Consider the following 18,735-nt stretch of genomic DNA (forward strand, 5'->3'; position numbering starts at 1 on the left):
CTGCTCCTCCTATACATAGAGCAACTCGACACAGACGGCGACAACCGTGGCACACGCTGCAAACACGTTTTCTGCAGCGGTGCTCCAGGTGCGCCGAACGTCTGGAGAAAATTAATCTACCCGAAGATTTCATCCATTATAAGTTCATGCTAAAAACATACAACTCTGCCCTTCACCTCTCCAAACAAACCTATTTAAACACCCTCATCACCTCACTGTCCAATAACCCTAAACGTTTCTTCGACACTTTCCAGTCCCTACTCAACCCAAGAGAGCAGGCCCCAACCACAGATCTCCGCGCTGACGATCTGGCCAATTACTTCAAAGAAAAAATTGACCACATTCGACAGGAAATCATCTCCCAATCTCTTCATACCAGGCACTGTCCTCCCTCCCCCACTGCATCTAGTTCACTCTCTGACTTTGAACCAGTTACTGAAGAAGAAGTAAGCAGGCTCCTTGCATCTTCTCGCCTGACCACTTGCACCAGTGACCCCATTCCGTCACATCTCCTCCAGTCCCTTTCCCCGGCCGTCACCTCTCATATAACAAAAATATTCAACCTTTCCCTCACTTCCGGTATTTTTCCCTCATTTAAGCAAGCCATCATACATCCATTACTTAAAAAACCCTCCCTCGACCAAAACTGTGTCGCTAATTATAGACCTGTCTCTAATCTTCCCTTCATCTCTAAACTCCTGGAATGCCTGGTCCACTCCCGTCTTACCCGCTATCTTTCAGATAACTCTTCTCGACCCTCTTCAATCTGGCTTCCGCTCTTTACACTCTACTGAAACTGCCCTCACTAAAGTCTCCAATGACCTACTAACAGCTAAATCTAATGGTCACTACTCCATGCTAATTCTATTGGATCTTTCCGCATCATTCGACACTGTGGATCATCAGCTCCTCCTCACTATACTCCACTCCATCGGCATCAAGGACACCGTTCTCTCTTGGTTCTCCTATCTCTCTGACCGATCATTCACTGTATGTTTTGCTGGTTCCTCCTCCTCTCACCTTCCCCTTACTGTTGGGGTTCCTCAAGGATCAGTCCTAGGCCCCTCCTCTTCTCTTTGTATACTGCCCCTATTGGACAAACAATCAGTAGATTTGGTTTCCAGTACCATCTCTATGCTGACGACACCCAATTATACACCTCTTCTCCTGCTTTCACTCTGACCTTCTTAGAAAACACCAGTGATTGTCTTACCGCTGTCTCTAACATAATGTCCTCCCTCTATCTGAAACTGAACCTGTCAAAAACTGAACTCCTAGTGTTCTCTCCCTCTACTAACCTACCTTTGCCTGACATTGCCATCTCCGTGTGCGGTTCAATCATTACTCCCAAGCAACATGCCCGCTGCCTTGGGGTCATCCTTGATTTTGAGCTTTCATTCACCCCCCACATCCGATCACTGGCTCGCTCTTCTTATCTGCATCTCAAAAACATTTCTAGAATTCGCCCTTTTCTTACTTTCGACTCTGCAAAAACTCTTACTGTCTCACTTATTCATTCTCATCTGGACTATTGTAACTCTCTACTAATCGGCCTCCCTCTTACCAAACTCTCCCCGCTCCAATCTGTCCTGAATGCTGCTGCCAGGATCATATTCCTCACCAACCGTTACACCGATGCCTCTACCTTGTGCCAGTCATTACACTGGCTACCCATCCACTCCAGAATCCAGTACAAAACTACTACCCTCATCCACAAAGCACTCCATGGCTCAGCACCACCCTACATCTCCTCTCTGGTCTCAGTCTACCACCCTTCCCGTGCCCTCCGCTCCGCTAATGACCTCAGGTTAGCATCCTCAATAATCAGAACCTCCCATTCCCGTCTCCAAGACTTTACACGTGCTGCGCCGATTCTTTGGAATGCACTACCCAGGTTAATACGATTAATCCCCAATCCACACAGTTTTAAGCATACCCTAAAAACTCATTTGTTCAGATTGGCCTACCGCCTCAATGCATTAACCTAACTATCCCTGTGTGGCCTATTAAAAAAAAAAAAAAAAAAAAAACAATCAGGTTCCTCGCATCATGTTCTCATACACTTTATGCAGTTAATAGCACTCTGTGTCTGTACTGCTACACACTTAGGGTACGTTCACACAGGACTTTTTTGCTGCTTTTTTTTATGCTAATTTAGGTGCGTTTTTTTGGTGCGTTTTTGGTGCGTTTTTTGGGTACGTTCACACAGGACTTTTTTGCTGCAGATTTTTGCTGCTTTTTTTATGCCAATTTTCAGCTGCTAGGACACCTCACAATGGCTCTTCACACCTTACTACCAGGAACTCCCTCACAATAGATCACAATCAGGACACCTCACAATGGCTCTTCACACCTCACAATGGCTCTTCACACCTCACTACCAGGAACTCCCTCACAATAGATCACAATCAGGACACCTCACAATGGCTCTTCACACCTCACAATGGCTCACAAATGGCTCTTCACACCTCACTACCAGGAACTCCCTCACAATAGATCACAAACAGGACACCTCACAATGGCTCTTCACACCTCACAATGGCTCACAATGGCTCTTCACACCTCACTAACCACACCCCTAAGCTCTTGGCTGTGAGATCCCTTCCTGCTGGCCATGATTTTCTGCACAAAAAACGCAGCAAATAATGCTACATGCGTTTTTTCAGCGTTTTTGCAGCGTTTTTTTCATCACCCATTCAAGTCAATGGGTGAAAAAACGCTGCAAAAACGCAGCAAAAACGCTGAAAGAAGTGACATGCCCTATGTCCAAAAAAAGCAGCAAAGCAGAAAAAACTGATCAAACAAAAAACCAACGTGTCTGCATGAGATTTCTGAAATCTCATAGGCTTTACTGGTACTGTAAAAAGCAGCTGAAAATTAGCATAAAAAAAAGCAGCAAAAAAAAGCAGCAAAAAAGTCCTGTGTGAACGTACCCTTAGGCAGTTAACTGGCTCATGCAGATTTACATGAACACCCGAGCCTTACACTATGGCTGGTCCAAATAAGTAAAGCAATTGTTACCATCCACCTCTCGTGTCTCCCCTTTTCCTCATAGTTTGTAAGCTTGCGAGCAGGGCCCTCATTCCTCCTGGTATCTGTTTTGAACTGTGATTTCTGTTATGCTGTAATGTCTATTGTCTGTACAAGTCCCCTCTATAAGTTGTAAAGCGCTGCGGACTATGTTGGCGCTATATAAATAAAAATTATTATTATTATTATTATAAGTGCCTTATGGAACAGATCCTTAAGGAAAGAAGTAGTAATCTCAAAACTAAGGATGTGGGCCATATTAGTGAGGGTATATGGGTAGATATTTTATAGTTAATGCCCCTAGTATCAATGAGTGATGCCCAGAGACTTTCACAACATTGCCTGATTCATAGGGTGTATAACACCCCCTCACGCCTACATACCTTTGATTATAAAGGTGTATGTACTATATACTCTTTCGCAGTAAACGTATAGCCCAATAACCTGCCTAGTTGCAATAGTAGCCATTGCATCGTTTATCAGTTTCAATTGCAATTGTGGGATTAGTAGTGTTGGTTCTTGACAAATTAGTGGCAGCGATGGGATCTCTTCGTGGTTTCACTGAGAAATTGGTGAGATGCGGAGTGCTTGTCCTGACACTATGACTTGGGTACTTGACCAGTCTCCTCCAATGTGCTTTGCTCTGTGCTATAGTGATTGTATCTGTCAGAGTATGTATGAGATTAAATCGCCTAGGAAAACAGATCACAGATCTTTTTTATGAGTCTCCTCTGAACATGTTAACTGGAACCAATTTCATGACACACGGTGAAACATGAACCGAGAAGATGGCTATAATAGAAGTGAACATTTGTAAGGACATAACCTGGTGGCCAAACACTGTAATCTGAGTCCCTCTTTGTGGTTTATTGTCTTAGTCTGTCAATAATTCAATTGTATTACAGTTTGCATGGAAATAATGTAAAGTATATGATAATATAAATCTATATAATTGTCTAAGGGTCCCTTCCGTCTTTCTGTCTGTCCTTCTGTCTGTCACGGATATTCATTGGCGCGGCCCCTGTCTGTCATGGAATCCAAGTCGCTGATTGGTCGTGGCAAAACGCCCACGACCAATCAGCGACGCGCACAGTCCGGAAGAAAATGGCCGCTCCTTACTCCCCGCACTCAGTGCCCGGCGCCCGCATACACTCCTCCGGTCAAAGCTCACACAGGGTTAATGCTGGCGGTAACGGACCGCGTTATGCCGCGGGTAACGCACTCCGTTACTGTCGCTATTAACCCTGTGTGACCAAGTTTTTACTATTGACGCAGCCTATGCAGTGTCAATAGTAAAAACATCTAATGTTAAAAATAATTAAAAAAAATAAAAAATCATTATATACTCACCTTCCGCTGCCTTTCCCCCTCCTCGCGATGCTCCAGCCGGTCCATGCAAGCGGCACGTTCCAGTCCCATGGATGGTCTGCCAGAAGGACCTTCCATGACGTCGCTGTCACATGACCGTGACATCATGGAAGGTCCCTCTCGCAGGGCCTGTGATCACGTTGCGGTCACATGACCGTGACGTCATGGAAGGTCCTTCTGGCATACCATCCTGGGACCGGAAGCTGCCGCCTGCGGTCGTCACAGTCATGTGACCGCGACGTCATCACAGGTCCTGCGCGAGAAGGACCTGCCATGACGTCACGGTCATGTAACCGCGACGTCATCACACCCTGGGACTGGAATCTGACGCCTGCACCGCGCACAAGGTCAGGACTTAAACGGGCCTTCGGAGGGTGAGTATATGTTTATTTTTTATTTTAACTGTATACTACGTGGCTCTGTGCTGTATACTCCGTCGCTGGGCAATATACTACGTGGCTGGGCAATATACTACATCACTGGGCAATATACTACGTGACTGGGCAATATACTACATCACTGGGCAATATATTACGTGACTGGGCAATATACTACGTGGCTGGGCAATATACTACGTGGGCTGTGCTGTATTCTACGTGGCTGGGCAATATACTACGTCACTGGGCAATATACTACGTGGGCTTTGCAATATACTACGTGGCTGTGCAATATACGTGGCTGGGCAATATACTACGTGGGCTGTGCTGTATACTACGTGGCTGGGCAATATACTACGTGGGCTGTGCAATATACTACGTGGGCTGGGCAATATAGTACGTGGGCTGTGCAATATACTACATGGGCTGTGCAATATACTACGTGGCTGTGCAATATACTACTTGGCTGGGCAATATACTACATGGCTGGGCAATATACTATGTGGGCTGTGCTGTATACTACATGGGCTGTGCTGTATACTACGTGGGCTGTGCAATATACTACTTGGCTGGGCAATATACTATGTGGCTGGGCAATATACTACGTGGGCTGTGATGTATACTACGTGGGCTGTGCTCTATACTACGTGGCTGGGCAATATACTACGTGGGCTGTGCTGTATACTACGTGGGCTGTGCTGTGTACTACGTGGCTGGGCAATATACTACGTGGGCTGTGCAATATACTACGTGGCTGTGAAATATACTACGTGACTGGGCAATATACTACGTGGACATGCATATTCTAGAATCCCTGATGCGTTAGAATCGGGCCACCATCTAGTAGTAATATAATTCCAGTGCATTATTACTGAAAAATAATAAAATCATTTTTATTTTTGGCAGATAACTGCACCAAGAGCGCAGAGGGACGTATGATATTTTCAGATTTTCCAGCATATAATCTTGACATTTTATCAGATACTTGTGAGGAGCATGACATTGTATCAGATACACCCGAGGACCTTCTCAGAAAAAATCTGTCATCTGATCCTGATCAACGGGCCCTTTTTTCTGCTTCTTCAAAAACAAATATTCTAAACAAAAGTCACAGAATGGATGTTGAATATGAAATAGCTGACAGAAGGAAGAAAACCTTTCCATGTTCAGAATGTGAGAAATGTTTCAATACTAAATCAAGGCTTGTTGCACATCAGAGAACTCACACAGGGGAAAAGCCTTTTTTATGTTCAGAATGTGGGAAATGTTATTATTGGAAATATTCTCTTGACAAACATCAAAGAATTCACCGAGGCGATAATCAATTCTCATGCTCAGAATGTGGGAAATGTTTCACTACTAAATCATATCTTGTCGCACATCATAGACTTCACACGGGAGAGAAGCCATATTCATGTTCAGAATGTGGGAAACGTTTTAATTGGAAAACACGTCTTGTTACACATCAGAGAATTCACACAGGGGAGAAGCCTTTTTTATGTTCAGAATGTGGGAATTGTTATTATTCAAAATATTCTCTTGCTAAACATCAGAGAACTCACAGAGGGGATACGAAATTTTCTTGCTCAGAATGTGGGAAATGTTTTACCCAAAAAGTAAATCTTATTAGACATCATAAAATTCACACACGAGATAAGCCATTTTCATGTTCAGAATGTGGGAAATGTTTTAAAGATAAAACAAGTCTTGTTATACATCAGCTAAGTCACACAGACAACAAGACATTTCCATGCTACGAATGTGGGAAATTGTTAAAAAACAAATCCGCTTTAATTAGACATCTGAGAAATCACATAGGGGATAAGCCATTTTCATGCTCAGAATGTGGGAAATGTTTTAACCAAAAAGCACGTCTTAATAGACATCAGATAATTCACACAGAGGAGAAGCCATTTTCATGTTCAGAATGTAGGAAATGTTTTAACCAAAAACATGTTCTTATTAGGCTGGGGTCACACATGCGAGTTTTACGGACGTAAGAGCGCAGAAACTACGTCCGTAAAACTCGCATTACATACGGCACAATTATTCTCAATGGGGCTGCTCCTATTAGCCGTATATTACGGTTCAGTATTATACGGCTTTCTACGGCCGTACAAAATCGCAGCATGCTGCGTTTGTCAGCGTACTGCGCAAATAATACGCCAATGAAAGTCTATGGGGGAACGAAAAATACGGATTCCACACGGACCTGCAGTGTGACTTGCGAGAAATACGCAGCGCTGTTAGTGAAAAGTCGGTAATTCAATTGCCGGCTTTTCATTTCTCCTGCACAAACCCGACAGGATATGAGACATGGTTTTCATACAGTAAACCATCTCATATCCCCTTTTTTGTTGCATATTCCACACTACTAATGTTAGTAGTGTGTATGTGCAAAATTTCAGCGCTGTAGCTGCTGAAATAAAGGGTTAAATGGCGGAAAAAATTGGCGTGGGCTCCCGCGCAATTTTCTCCGCCAGAGCGGTAAAGCCAGTGACTGAGGGCAGATATTAATAGCCTAGAGAGGGTCCATGGTTATTGGCCCCCCCGTGGCTACAAACATCTGCCCCCAGCCACCCCAGAAAAGGCACATCTGGAAGATGCGCCAATTCTGGCACTTGGCCACTCTCTTCCCACTCCCTGTAGCGGTGGGATATGGGGTAATGAAGGGTTAATGCCACCTTGCTATTGTAAGGTGACATTAAGCCAGATTAATAATGGAGAGGCGTCAATTATGACACCTATCCATTATTAATCCAATTGTAGGAAAGGGTTAAAAAACACACACACACATGATTACAAAGTAGTTTAATGAAATAAACACAGCGGTTGTTGTAATAATTTATTGTTCTCCCATTCCATTTCCAGGACCTCGCTTGGCAACATAATAAACGCACAAGATACATACCTTCTGATGTCAGATCTCGTCCCACGAAGTAATCCATCTGAAGGGGTTAACTAATATTACAGGCAGGAGCCCTGCAAATGCAGCTGTGCTCCCTGCCTGTAATCCCCAGCGAATGAATGAAATGTAGGTCATTGACCTACATTTCCTTCAGTCGCGGTGATGCGCCCCTGCTGGATGTTCTCATGAACTGCAGCCTGGGAACTTTTTCCCACGCTCCAGGTCATATGAGGACATCCACCAGGGGGCGCATCACCGCGACTGAAGGAAATGTAGGTCAATGACCTACATTTCATTCATTCCCCGGGGATTACAAGCACGGAGCACAGCTGCATTTGCAGGGCTCCTGCCTGTAATATTAGTTAACCCCTTCAGATGGATTACTTCGTGGGACGAGATCTGACAGCAGAAGGTATGTATCTTGTGCGTTTATTATGTTGCCAAGCGAGGTCCTGGAAATGGAATGGGAGAACAATAAATTATTACAACAACCGCTGTGTTTATTTCATTAAACTACTTTGTAATCATGTGTGTGTGTGTTTTTTAACCCTTTCCTACAATTGGATTAATAATGGATAGGTGTCATAATTGACGCCTCTCCATTATTAATCTGGCTTAATGTCACCTTACAATAGCAAGGTGGCATTAACCCTTCATTACCCCATATCCCACCGCTACAGGGAGTGGGAAGAGAGTGGCCAAGTGCCAGAATTGGCGCATCTTCCAGATGTGCCTTTTCTGGGGTGGCTGGGGGCAGATGTTTTTAGCCACGGGGGGGCCAATAACCATGGACCCTCTCCTGGCTATTAATATCTGCCCTCAGTCACTGGCTTTACCACTCTGGCGGAGAAAATTGCGCGGGAGCCCACGCCAATTTTTTCCGCCATTTAACCCTTTATTTCAGCAGCTACAGCGCTGAAATTTTGCACATACACACTACTAACATTAGTAATGTGGAATATGCAAAAAAAAAGGGGATATGAGATGGTTTACTGTATGTAAACCATGTCTCATATCCTGTCGGGTTTGTGCAGGAGAAATGAAAAGCCGGCAATTGAATTAGCGGCTGTTCACAGATATCGCGCTGAATGAAATCTAAATACAGAATATATATATATGTGTCTCAATGACATATATATATATATATACTGTATATATGTTTTCCCTAACATTTGAGCACATAAATCCATTAGATGTCGGTTTTGCAAGCCTGCGCGAAAATCTCGCAGTACGGATGCCATACGGATTACATACGGAGGATGCCATGCGCAAAATACGCTGAAACACCCTGACTACGGATCAATATTTTGGGGACATTTCTCCGTATTACGGCCGTAGTACGGACGTATAATACGTGGCGTATTTTCTTACGCCATGTGTGACCCCAGCCTCAGACATCAGAAAATTCACACAGGAGAGAAGCCTTTTCCATGTTCACAATGTGGGAAATGTTTTAACCACAAACATGTTCTTATTAGACATCAGAAAATTCACACAGGGGAGAAGCCATTTTCATGTTCAGAATGTGGGAAATGTTTTACACAGAAATCAAGTCTTGTTAAACATCAGATAAGTCACACAGATAACAAGACGTTTTCATGCTCCGAATGTGGTAAATTTTTTAAACGAAAATCCGTTTTAATTAGGCATTTCAGAATTCACACAGGTCAGAAACCATTTTCATGTTCAGAATGTGGGAAAAGTTACGATACTAAATCGAGACTTGTTATACATGAGAGAGCTCACACAGGGGAGAAACCATTTTCGTGTTCAGAATGTTGGAAATGTTTTACACAGAAATCAAGTCTTGTTGAGCATCAGATAAGTCACTCAGACAACAAGACGTTTTCATGCTCCGAATGTGGGAAAATTTTTAAACGAAAATCCGTTTTAATTAGGCATTTGAGAATTCACACAGGTCAGAAACCATTTTCATGTTCAGAATGTGGGAAAGGTTACGATACTAAATCAAGACTTGTTATACATCAGAGAGCTCACACAGCGGAGAAGCCATTTTCGTGTTCAATTTGTGGGAAATGTTTTAATTGGAAAAAAAATCTTGCTACACATCAGAAAATGCACACAAAAAAGTAGCTTTTTTCTTTATTTGTCTTATTGACAAAACGTAAAAGAAAAAGATACAATTCATATTCAATTCTCCAAAAGAAAGCAAAAACACTTGCCATTGACCATTTGTTTTTGAAAACTAATTGGTATCTAAATAATACACATATAGACTTACATATCTACAATGTGTAATATATTTTACTTTTACATTACAACTGCAGCTTTAAAAGGTTGTCGAGTGATGCTTTTTCCATCCTATTTGAAACTGATAATGGAGAGATGCTATATATGAGCTGCTAAGGTATTCGTCCAATGATCAGCTTGTCTCATCCAATTAATAGAGTGACCTTATAATTTGATGTGATCAAGGGCGTTCATAGCAATTATGGGGTCCCAAATTAAGTCTGAATTGGAAACTCTTTCAAACTTCTCACCCGCAAACAAAATTATTTATCATAGTCCGCCCTACATCATAGTATGATTCCCTTCCTCGGGTGCCCCTCACACATTATCGTACTCCTAGAGTGCTTCCAATACAGTAAGAGGCTCCCTCAGTGTCTCCAATACAGTAAAAAGCAACTATCCTCTACCCAATACAGTATGATGCTCCCACTGTGTGCCTCAATTTACCTTGAGACCCCATTGGGCTCTCCACTGTGCCGTCCAGTAAACTATGAGACCATCGCTGTGCTCCCCAATGCAATTTAATGTTCTTCCTCTCCTTGCAGACAAGTGCACAGACACAATATTAATAATAAAAAAATAAGCTAGCCATGTTCCTATGTGCTGCCAGGACCTGGACAAGATATCTTGGTGCTCTAGGCAGATGATGCAAATGGCGCCCCCTACCACCCAAGCAAAGGAATGGGTCAGAGACTAAAGTAACACAACACCTAACGCATCTCCATCCTATGGGTAATGAAACAAGCTGCAACAACCACATCAACTGGGATTGTTACCTTCCTCAATTTCAAAGTTAGATATTGAATCGATCATTGTTTGCAAACTATTTATACAATAAGAGGGACATTTGTGACTGCTCGGAGATTTAGTTTTCCTTGCCACAGCTGCATGATTTGCAACTGTTGATTGTTGGCCATAATAAAAAAATGAAAAAGAGAATTATGTGATCAAAAGTATATGGCGTCCATTTATGTATGATAATGTAGGATGTATGCTTTAAAACATATTACATTAAAAGAACATGTTATGAGCATTCCCTATAATCCATATGTTTGTAAAGTATATGAGAAGTAAATTGAAGGTAGATGAAAATCAGTCTCCAGGAGGATCATGCTCCATAGAAGTGATTATTGCGGGTCATAATGAGCCGATATTCTAGAACAGGAACTGTAGCATAGAAAGAAATCTTGTGAAAATCGGAAGTGAGGCATAACATGAAATGGAGTTGAAACCAGAAGTGGGGAAAAAATAGAAGGATAAGAAAAGCAGAGTAACTACCGGGGGGGCAGAGGGGGCTGTCGCCCAGGGCCCCGCGCTCTGAGCGCGCCGATACAAATACGTTCTGCGGCAGAGCAGGGAGAATCAATCTCCCTGCCCTGCCCCTATGGGTCCCCTGAGCAGGCGGGGGGGCCCAGTGCCAGCAGTGGGCCCTCTGCACGTCATCGCATGGTGAACTGTATCGGCATCTAGCCGATACAGCTCACCGCAGTGATGAGGGAAGGAGCGCTGCGCTCCTCCCATCTTTCCCCTGATGTCACAGATGCAGACACTGACAGCGGGCGCGATTATGTCAGGACAAGAGCGGGAGCAGGGAGCACCGCTGGAACAAGGAGGAAGTGAGGTGAGTATTGTGTTTTTTTATGGGGGCTGCCTTATACACTACAGGATCTGCCTATGGGGGGTACTGCCTTATACTTCAGGGCCTGCCTATAGGGGGGTGCTGCCTTATACTTCAGGGTCTGCCTATAGGGGGGTGCTGCCTTATACTTCATGATCTGCCTATGGGGGGTGCTGCCTTATACACTACAGGATCTGCCTATGGGGTGTGCTGCCTTATACACTACAGGATCTGCCTATGGGGGGTGCTGTCTTATACTTCAGGGTCTGCCTATAGGGGGGTGCTGCTTTATACTTCAGGGCCTGCCTATAGAGGAGATGCCTTATACTTCACGATCTGCCTATGGGGGTGCTGCCTTATACACTACAGGATCTGCCTATGGGGGGAGCTGCCTTATACTTCAGGGTCTGCCTGTAGGGGGTCCTACCTTATACTTCAGGGTCTGCCTATAGGGGGTGCTGCCTTATACTACAGTATGTGCCTATGGGGCATACTGTGTAATGAAATGGTGGTTTAGGAGCGACATGGGACGTGCTCTGGAGGAGGTGGTACCTGTACTGACCGCAGTTCCTGAGCTTAACACAACACTAGAAGTAGCCGTGGGATGTTCCTGTCACTCCCTAGACACCTCGTCACAGCCGGAGGACTAACTACCCCTAAAGATAGAAACTGGAAAGCTATCTTGCCTCAGAGAAAATACCCAAAGGACAGACAGCCCCCCACAAATATTGACTGTGAGTGGAGAGGGAAATGACATACACAGAATGAAACCAGGATGTAGCAAAAGGAGGCCACTCTAGCTAGATAGATAGAACAGGACAGAATACTGTGCGGTCAGTATTAAAAACTAGAAAAATCCAACAGAGTTTACAAAAATCTCCACACCTGACTAAGGGCTGTCCCACACGTCCAGATAATTCCGGTACCGGAATAAATCGGTACCGGAGTTATCCATGTCCGTGTGCCTGGGAACTCACGTAGGCCATATGTGCGGCACACGTGTGCCGCCCGTATGGCGAGTGGGTACCACACGGAGCGTGTGGTACCCACGCGTGTGGTACCCTGCATCCTGCTGAAGCCGCGATTCATATGTTCCCTGCAGCAGCGTTTGCTGCAGAGAAAATATGAATAACAGTGTTTAAAATAAAGATCTATGTGTCCGCCGCCCCCCCACCCCCTGTGCGCCCCCCGCTGTTCTGAAAATACCTGCCTCCCTCGCTGCTTCCTGGTCTGGCCGCGGCTTCTAGTGTATGCGGTCACGTGGGGCCGATTATTTACAGTCATGAATATGTGGCTCCACCTCCCATAGGGGCGGAGCCGACTATTCATGATTGTAAATGATCGGCCCCACGTGACCGCATACAGTAGGAGGCGCGGGGCAGAGAGGAAAGAGTGACAGCCAACGTGGGAGCGGGTGAGTATTTTCTGAACAGCGGGGGGCGCACAGGGGGTGGGGGGGCGGCGGACACATAGATCTTTATTTTAAACACTATTATTCATATTTTCTCTGCAGCAAACGCTGCTGCAGGGAACATATGAATCGCGGCTTCAGCACCATGTGGGGGGGACAGCGCTTATTGTAGCGCTGTCTCCGGCACGCACACGGACCCCAGACGGAGAACGTCCGTGTGAGGTCCGTGTTTTACACGGACCCATTGACTCTATTGGGTCCGTGTAATACGTGCGCTCCCACGAACACTGACATGTCTCTGTGTTTGGCACACGGAGACACGGTCCGCAAAAAATCAATGACATCTGAACAGATGCATTGATTTTTATGGGTCTATGTGTGTCAGTGTCTCCGGTACGTGAGGAAACTGTCACCTCACGTACTGGAGACACTGACGTGTGAAACCGGCCTAAAGGTGTGTTGGGTAAATCTGCTTCCCAGAGCTTCCAGCTTAACTGAATAAATCCATACTGACAAGCTGGACTAGAAAAAACATAGAATGTGCTGAAAGATTAAGTCCACAACAACTGGACTGCAAAAGAACAAAGCAAAGACTTATCTTTGCTGAACTGGTCAGAATATCAGGGAAATCCAAGAGAGATGTGAATCCAACCAGGAACCATTGACAACTGGCACTGGCTGAAGGATAGAGCCAGGATAAATAGCCGAGCCAGAAAGATGATCAGTGGAAGCAGCTGCTGACTGCTAAATCCAAGGAGCAGCAGTTCCACTCAAAACCACTGGAGGGAGCCCAAGAGCAGAACTCACAAAAGTGCCACTTACAACCACCGGAGGGAGCCCAAGAACGGAATTCACAACAGTACCCCCCCCTTGAGGAGGGGTCACCAAACCCTCACCAGAGCCCACAGGCCGATCAGGGCGAGCCAAGGCACGAACCAAATCGGCGGCATGGACATCGGAGGCAACAACCCAAGAATTATCCTCCTGGCCATAACCCTTCCACTTGACAAGATACTGAAGCCTCTGCCTCGAAAAACGAGAATCCAAAATTTTCTCCACCACATATTCCAACTCCCCCTCAATCAACACCGGGGCAGGAGGATCAACTGAGGGAACAACGGGCACCACATATCTCCGCAACAAAGATCTATGGAAAACATTATGGATGGCAAAAGAGGCTGGAAGGGACAAACGAAAAGACACCGGATTGATAATCTCAGAAATCTTATAAGGACCAATAAACCGAGGCTTGAACTTAGGGGAAGAAACCTTCATAGGAACATGACGAGAAGATAACCAGACTAAATCCCCCACCCGAAGCCGGGGACCAACACACCGACGGCGGTTAGCAAAACGTTGAGCCTTTTCCTGAGACAACGTCAGATTGTCTACCACATGAGTCCAAATCTGCTGTAACCTGTCCACCACAGAATCCACACCAGGACAATCAGAAGGCTCAACCTGCCCCGAAGAAAAACGAGGATGAAAACCAAACTTACAAAAGAAAGGCGAAACCAAAGTAGCCGAACTAGCCCGATTATTAAGGGCAAACTCGGCCAACGGCAAGAAAGCCACCCAATCATCCTGATCAGCAGACACAAAGCATCTCAAATAGGTTTCCAAGGTCTGATTAGTTCGCTCAGTTTGGCCATTTGTCTGAGGATGGAACGCCGAAGAAAAAGACAAATCAATGCCCATCCTAGCACAAAAGGCCCGCCAAAACCTAGAAACAAACTGGGAACCTCTGTCAGACACAATATTCTCCGGAATGCCATGCAAACGAACCACATGCTGAAAAAACAATGGAACCAAATCAGAGGAGGAAGGCAATTTAGGCAAAGGTACCAAATGGACCATTTTAGAGAACCGGTCACAAACCACCCAGATAACCGACATCTTCTGGGAAACAGGAAGATCCGAAATAAAATCTATGGAAATATGCATCCAGAGCCTCTCAGGGACCAGCAAAGGCAAAAGCAACCCACTAGCGTGGGAACAGCAAGGCTTGGCCCGGGCACAAGTCCCACAGGACTGCACAAAAGAACGCACATCCCGCAACAAGGAAGGCCACCAAAAGGACCTAGCAACCAAATCTCTGGTACCAAAAATCCCAGGATGACCAGCCAACACTGAACAATGACGCTCAGAAATTACCTTACTAGTCCATCTATCAGGAACAAACAGTTTCCCCACTGGACAGCGGTCAGGTTTATCAGCCTGAAATTCCTGAAGCACCCGCCGCAAATCAGGGGAGATGGCAGAAAGAATCACCCCTTCCTTAAGAATGCCAACCGCCTCAAGGACTCCAGGAGAATCAGGCAAAAAACTCCTAGAGAGGACATCAGCCTTAACATTCTTAGATCCCTTCACAAATAAAGCATTATCACGAATGATCTGGAATACCATCCTGACCTGCTTCACATGAGACTCCCAATCATCAGAAAAAATCAAAATATCATCCAAATACACAATCATGAATTTATCAAGATAATTGCGGAAAATATCATGCATGAAGGACTGAAATACTGAAGGAGCATTAGAAAGCCCGAAAGGCATCACAAGGTATTCAAAATGGCCTTCGGGCGTATTAAATGCAGTTTTCCATTCGTCACCCTGTTTAATACAAACAAGATTATATGCCCCTCGAAGGTCAATCTTAGTAAACTAACTAGCCCCCTTAATCCGAGCAAACAAATCAGAAAGCAAAGGTAAAGGGTATTGGAATTTGACCGTGATCTTATTAAGAAGGCGATAATCAATACAGGGTCTCAAGGAGCCATCCTTCTTGGAAACAAAAAAGAATCCCGCTCCCAATTGTGATGAAGACGGCCGAATATGCCCCTTCTCCAAAGACTCCTTGACATAACTCCGCATGGCGGCATGCTCTGGCACAGACAGATTGAAAAGTCGGCCCTTAGGGAACTTACAGCCAGGAATCAAGTTAATAGCACAATCACAGTCCCTATGTGGAGGAAGGGAACTGGACTTGGGCTCATCAAATACATCCTGGAAATCCGACAAAAACTCAGGGACTTCAGAAGAGGGGGAAGAGGAAATTGACATCAAAGGAACGTCACAATGTACCCCTTGACAACCCAAACTAGTCACAAACATAGATTTCCAATCCAGCACCGGATTATGTTCCTGTAACTATGGAAAACCCAGTACAACAACATCATGCAAGTTATGCAACACCAGAAAACAGCAATCTTCCTGATGTGCTGGAGCCATGCACATGGTCAGCTGAGTCCAGTACTGAGGTTTATTCTTGGCCAACGGTGTAGCATTAATGCCCCTCAAAGGAATAGGGCTCTGCAAAGGCTGCAAGGAAAAACCACAGCGCCTGGCGAATTCCAAGTCCATTAAGTTCAGGGCAGCGCCTGAATCCACAAATGCCATGACAGAAAAGGACGATAATGAGCAAATCAGGGTCACAGATAAGAGAAATTTAGGCTGTACAGTACTGATGGTAACAGACCTAGCGACCCTCTTAGTACGCTTAGGGCAATCAGAAATAACATGAGCAGAATCACCACAGTAAAAACACAGCTTATTCTGACGTCTGAATCCCTGCCGTTCTGCTCTAGTCAAAATCCTATCACATTGCATAGGCTCAGGACTCCGCTCAGAGGACACTGCCATATGGTGCACAACATTGCGCTCGCGCAGGCGCCGATCAATCTGAATGGCTAGAGACATAGATTCGCTCAAACCAGTAGGCATGGGGAACCCCACCATAACATCTTTAAGGGCTTCAGAAAGACCCTTTCTGAAAATTGCTGCCAGAGCATCCTCTGTCATGATCTCCATGGCCAGAGAACATTGCATAAGCCTACATATGAACAAGCTCTTGGAAGATGGGAACTGTACTGACCATGAACTAAACCTACCGCACAACTAGAAGTAGCCAGGTAGCATGTCCTACTTTTTATCCCTATATGCCCAGCGCCGGCCGGAGAACTAAATAATGCTAGCAGAGGGAAATATAAGACCTGGCTCACCTCTAGAGAAATACCCAAAAAGGAGACAGAGGCCCCCCACATATATTGGCGGTGATTTTAGAAGAAATAACAAACGCAGCAGGAAAATAGTTTTAGCAAATTTGAGGTCCGCTTTCTAGATAGCAGAAGACAGAAAGAACACTTTCATGGTCAGCAGAAAACCCTAACAAAACACCATCCAGAAATTACTTTAGAACTCTGGCATTAACTCATAATACCAGAGTGGCAATTCCTGATCAACAAGAGCTTTCCAGACACAGTAACGAAACTGCAGCTGTGAACTGGAACCAAAAAACAAAAACAAACATGGACAAAAGTCCAACTTATCTAGTTGATGTCTGGGAGCAGGAACAAGCACAGAGAGGCTTCTGATAACATTGTTGACCGGCAAGCAACTAACAGAGAAGCCAGGTTATATAGCGACACCCAGATCTGATGAGAACAGGTGAACAGGGAAGATGATGACACAAGTTCAATTCCACCAGTAGCCACCGGGGGAGCCCAGAATCCAAATTCACAACAGTACCCCCCCCTCAAGGAGGGGGCACCGAACCCTCACCAGAACCACCAGGGCGATCAGGATGGGCCCTATGAAAGGCACGCACCAGATCGGAGGCATGAACATCAGATGCAGTGACCCAAGAATTATCCTCCTGGCCGTATCCCTTCCACTTGACCAGATACTGGAGTCTCCGTCTGGAAACACGGGAGTCTAGGATTTTCTCCACAACGTACTCCAACTCACCCTCAACCAACACCGGAGCAGGAGGCTCAACGGAAGGCACAACCGGTGCCTCATACCTGCGCAATAACGACCGATGAAAAACGTTATGAATAGAAAAGGATGCAGGGAGGTCTAAACGGAAGGAAACAGGGTTAAGAATCTCCAATATTTTATACGGACCGATGAACCGAGGCTTAAACTTAGGAGAAGAGACCCTCATAGGGACAAAACGAGAAGACAACCACACCAAATCTCCAACACAAAGCCGAGGACCAACACGACGGTGACGGTTGGCAAAAAGCTGAGTCTTCTCCTGGGACAACTTCAAATTGTCCATCACCTGCCCCCAGATATGATGCAATCTCTCCACCACAGCATCCACTCCAGGACAATCCGAGGATTCCACCTGACCGGAGGAAAATCGAGGATGGAACCCCGAATTACAGAAAAACGGGGACACCAAAGTGGCAGAGCTGGCCCGATTATTGAGGGCGAACTCCGCCAATGGCAAAAAAGCAACCCAATCATCCTGGTCAGCAGACACAAAACACCTCAGATATGTCTCCAGGGTCTGATTAGTCCGCTCGGTCTGACCATTAGTCTGAGGGTGAAAAGCAGACGAAAAAGACAAATCTATGCCCATCCTAGCACAGAATGCCCGCCAAAATCTAGACACAAATTGGGTTCCTCTGTCAGAAACGATATTCTCAGGAATACCATGCAAACGAACAACATTTTGAAAAAACAGGGGAACCAACTCGGAAGAAGAAGGCAATTTGGGCAGGGGAACCAAATGGACCATCTTAGAAAAACGGTCACACACCACCCAGATGACAGACATCTTCTGGGAAACAGGCAGATCTGAAATAAAATCCATCGAGATGTGCGTCCAAGGCCTCTTAGGAATAGGCAAGGGCAACAATAATCCACTAGCCCGAGAACAACAAGACTTGGCCCGAGCACAAACGTCACAAGACTGCACAAAGCCTCGCACATCTCGTGACAGGGAAGGCCACCAGAAGGATCTTGCCACCAAATCCCTGGTACC

General features: G+C 45.3%; 1 protein-coding gene across 2 annotated transcripts in view; it reads left to right on the plus strand.

Moving 5' to 3' along the window:
• LOC143767217 (uncharacterized) overlaps positions 1-10,974 on the plus strand; it is a 65,483-nt gene extending 54,509 nt beyond the window's left edge. The window contains exons 11-12 of one of the 2 annotated variants that reach the window (XM_077255365.1): positions 5,682-6,741; positions 9,078-10,974. In XM_077255365.1, the coding sequence (XP_077111480.1) occupies positions 5,682-6,741; positions 9,078-9,777 (1,760 nt within the window). In that variant the 3' untranslated portion in view covers positions 9,778-10,974. The remainder of the gene's footprint in view (positions 1-5,681; positions 6,742-9,077) is intronic. The other variant, XM_077255367.1, reaches the window with a different exon arrangement.
• The last annotated feature ends 7,761 nt before the right edge of the window (positions 10,975-18,735 follow it).

Source organism: Ranitomeya variabilis, chromosome 4, assembly GCF_051348905.1.
Source record: "Ranitomeya variabilis isolate aRanVar5 chromosome 4, aRanVar5.hap1, whole genome shotgun sequence".
In the NCBI taxonomy this organism is placed as follows: Eukaryota; Metazoa; Chordata; class Amphibia; order Anura; family Dendrobatidae; genus Ranitomeya; species Ranitomeya variabilis.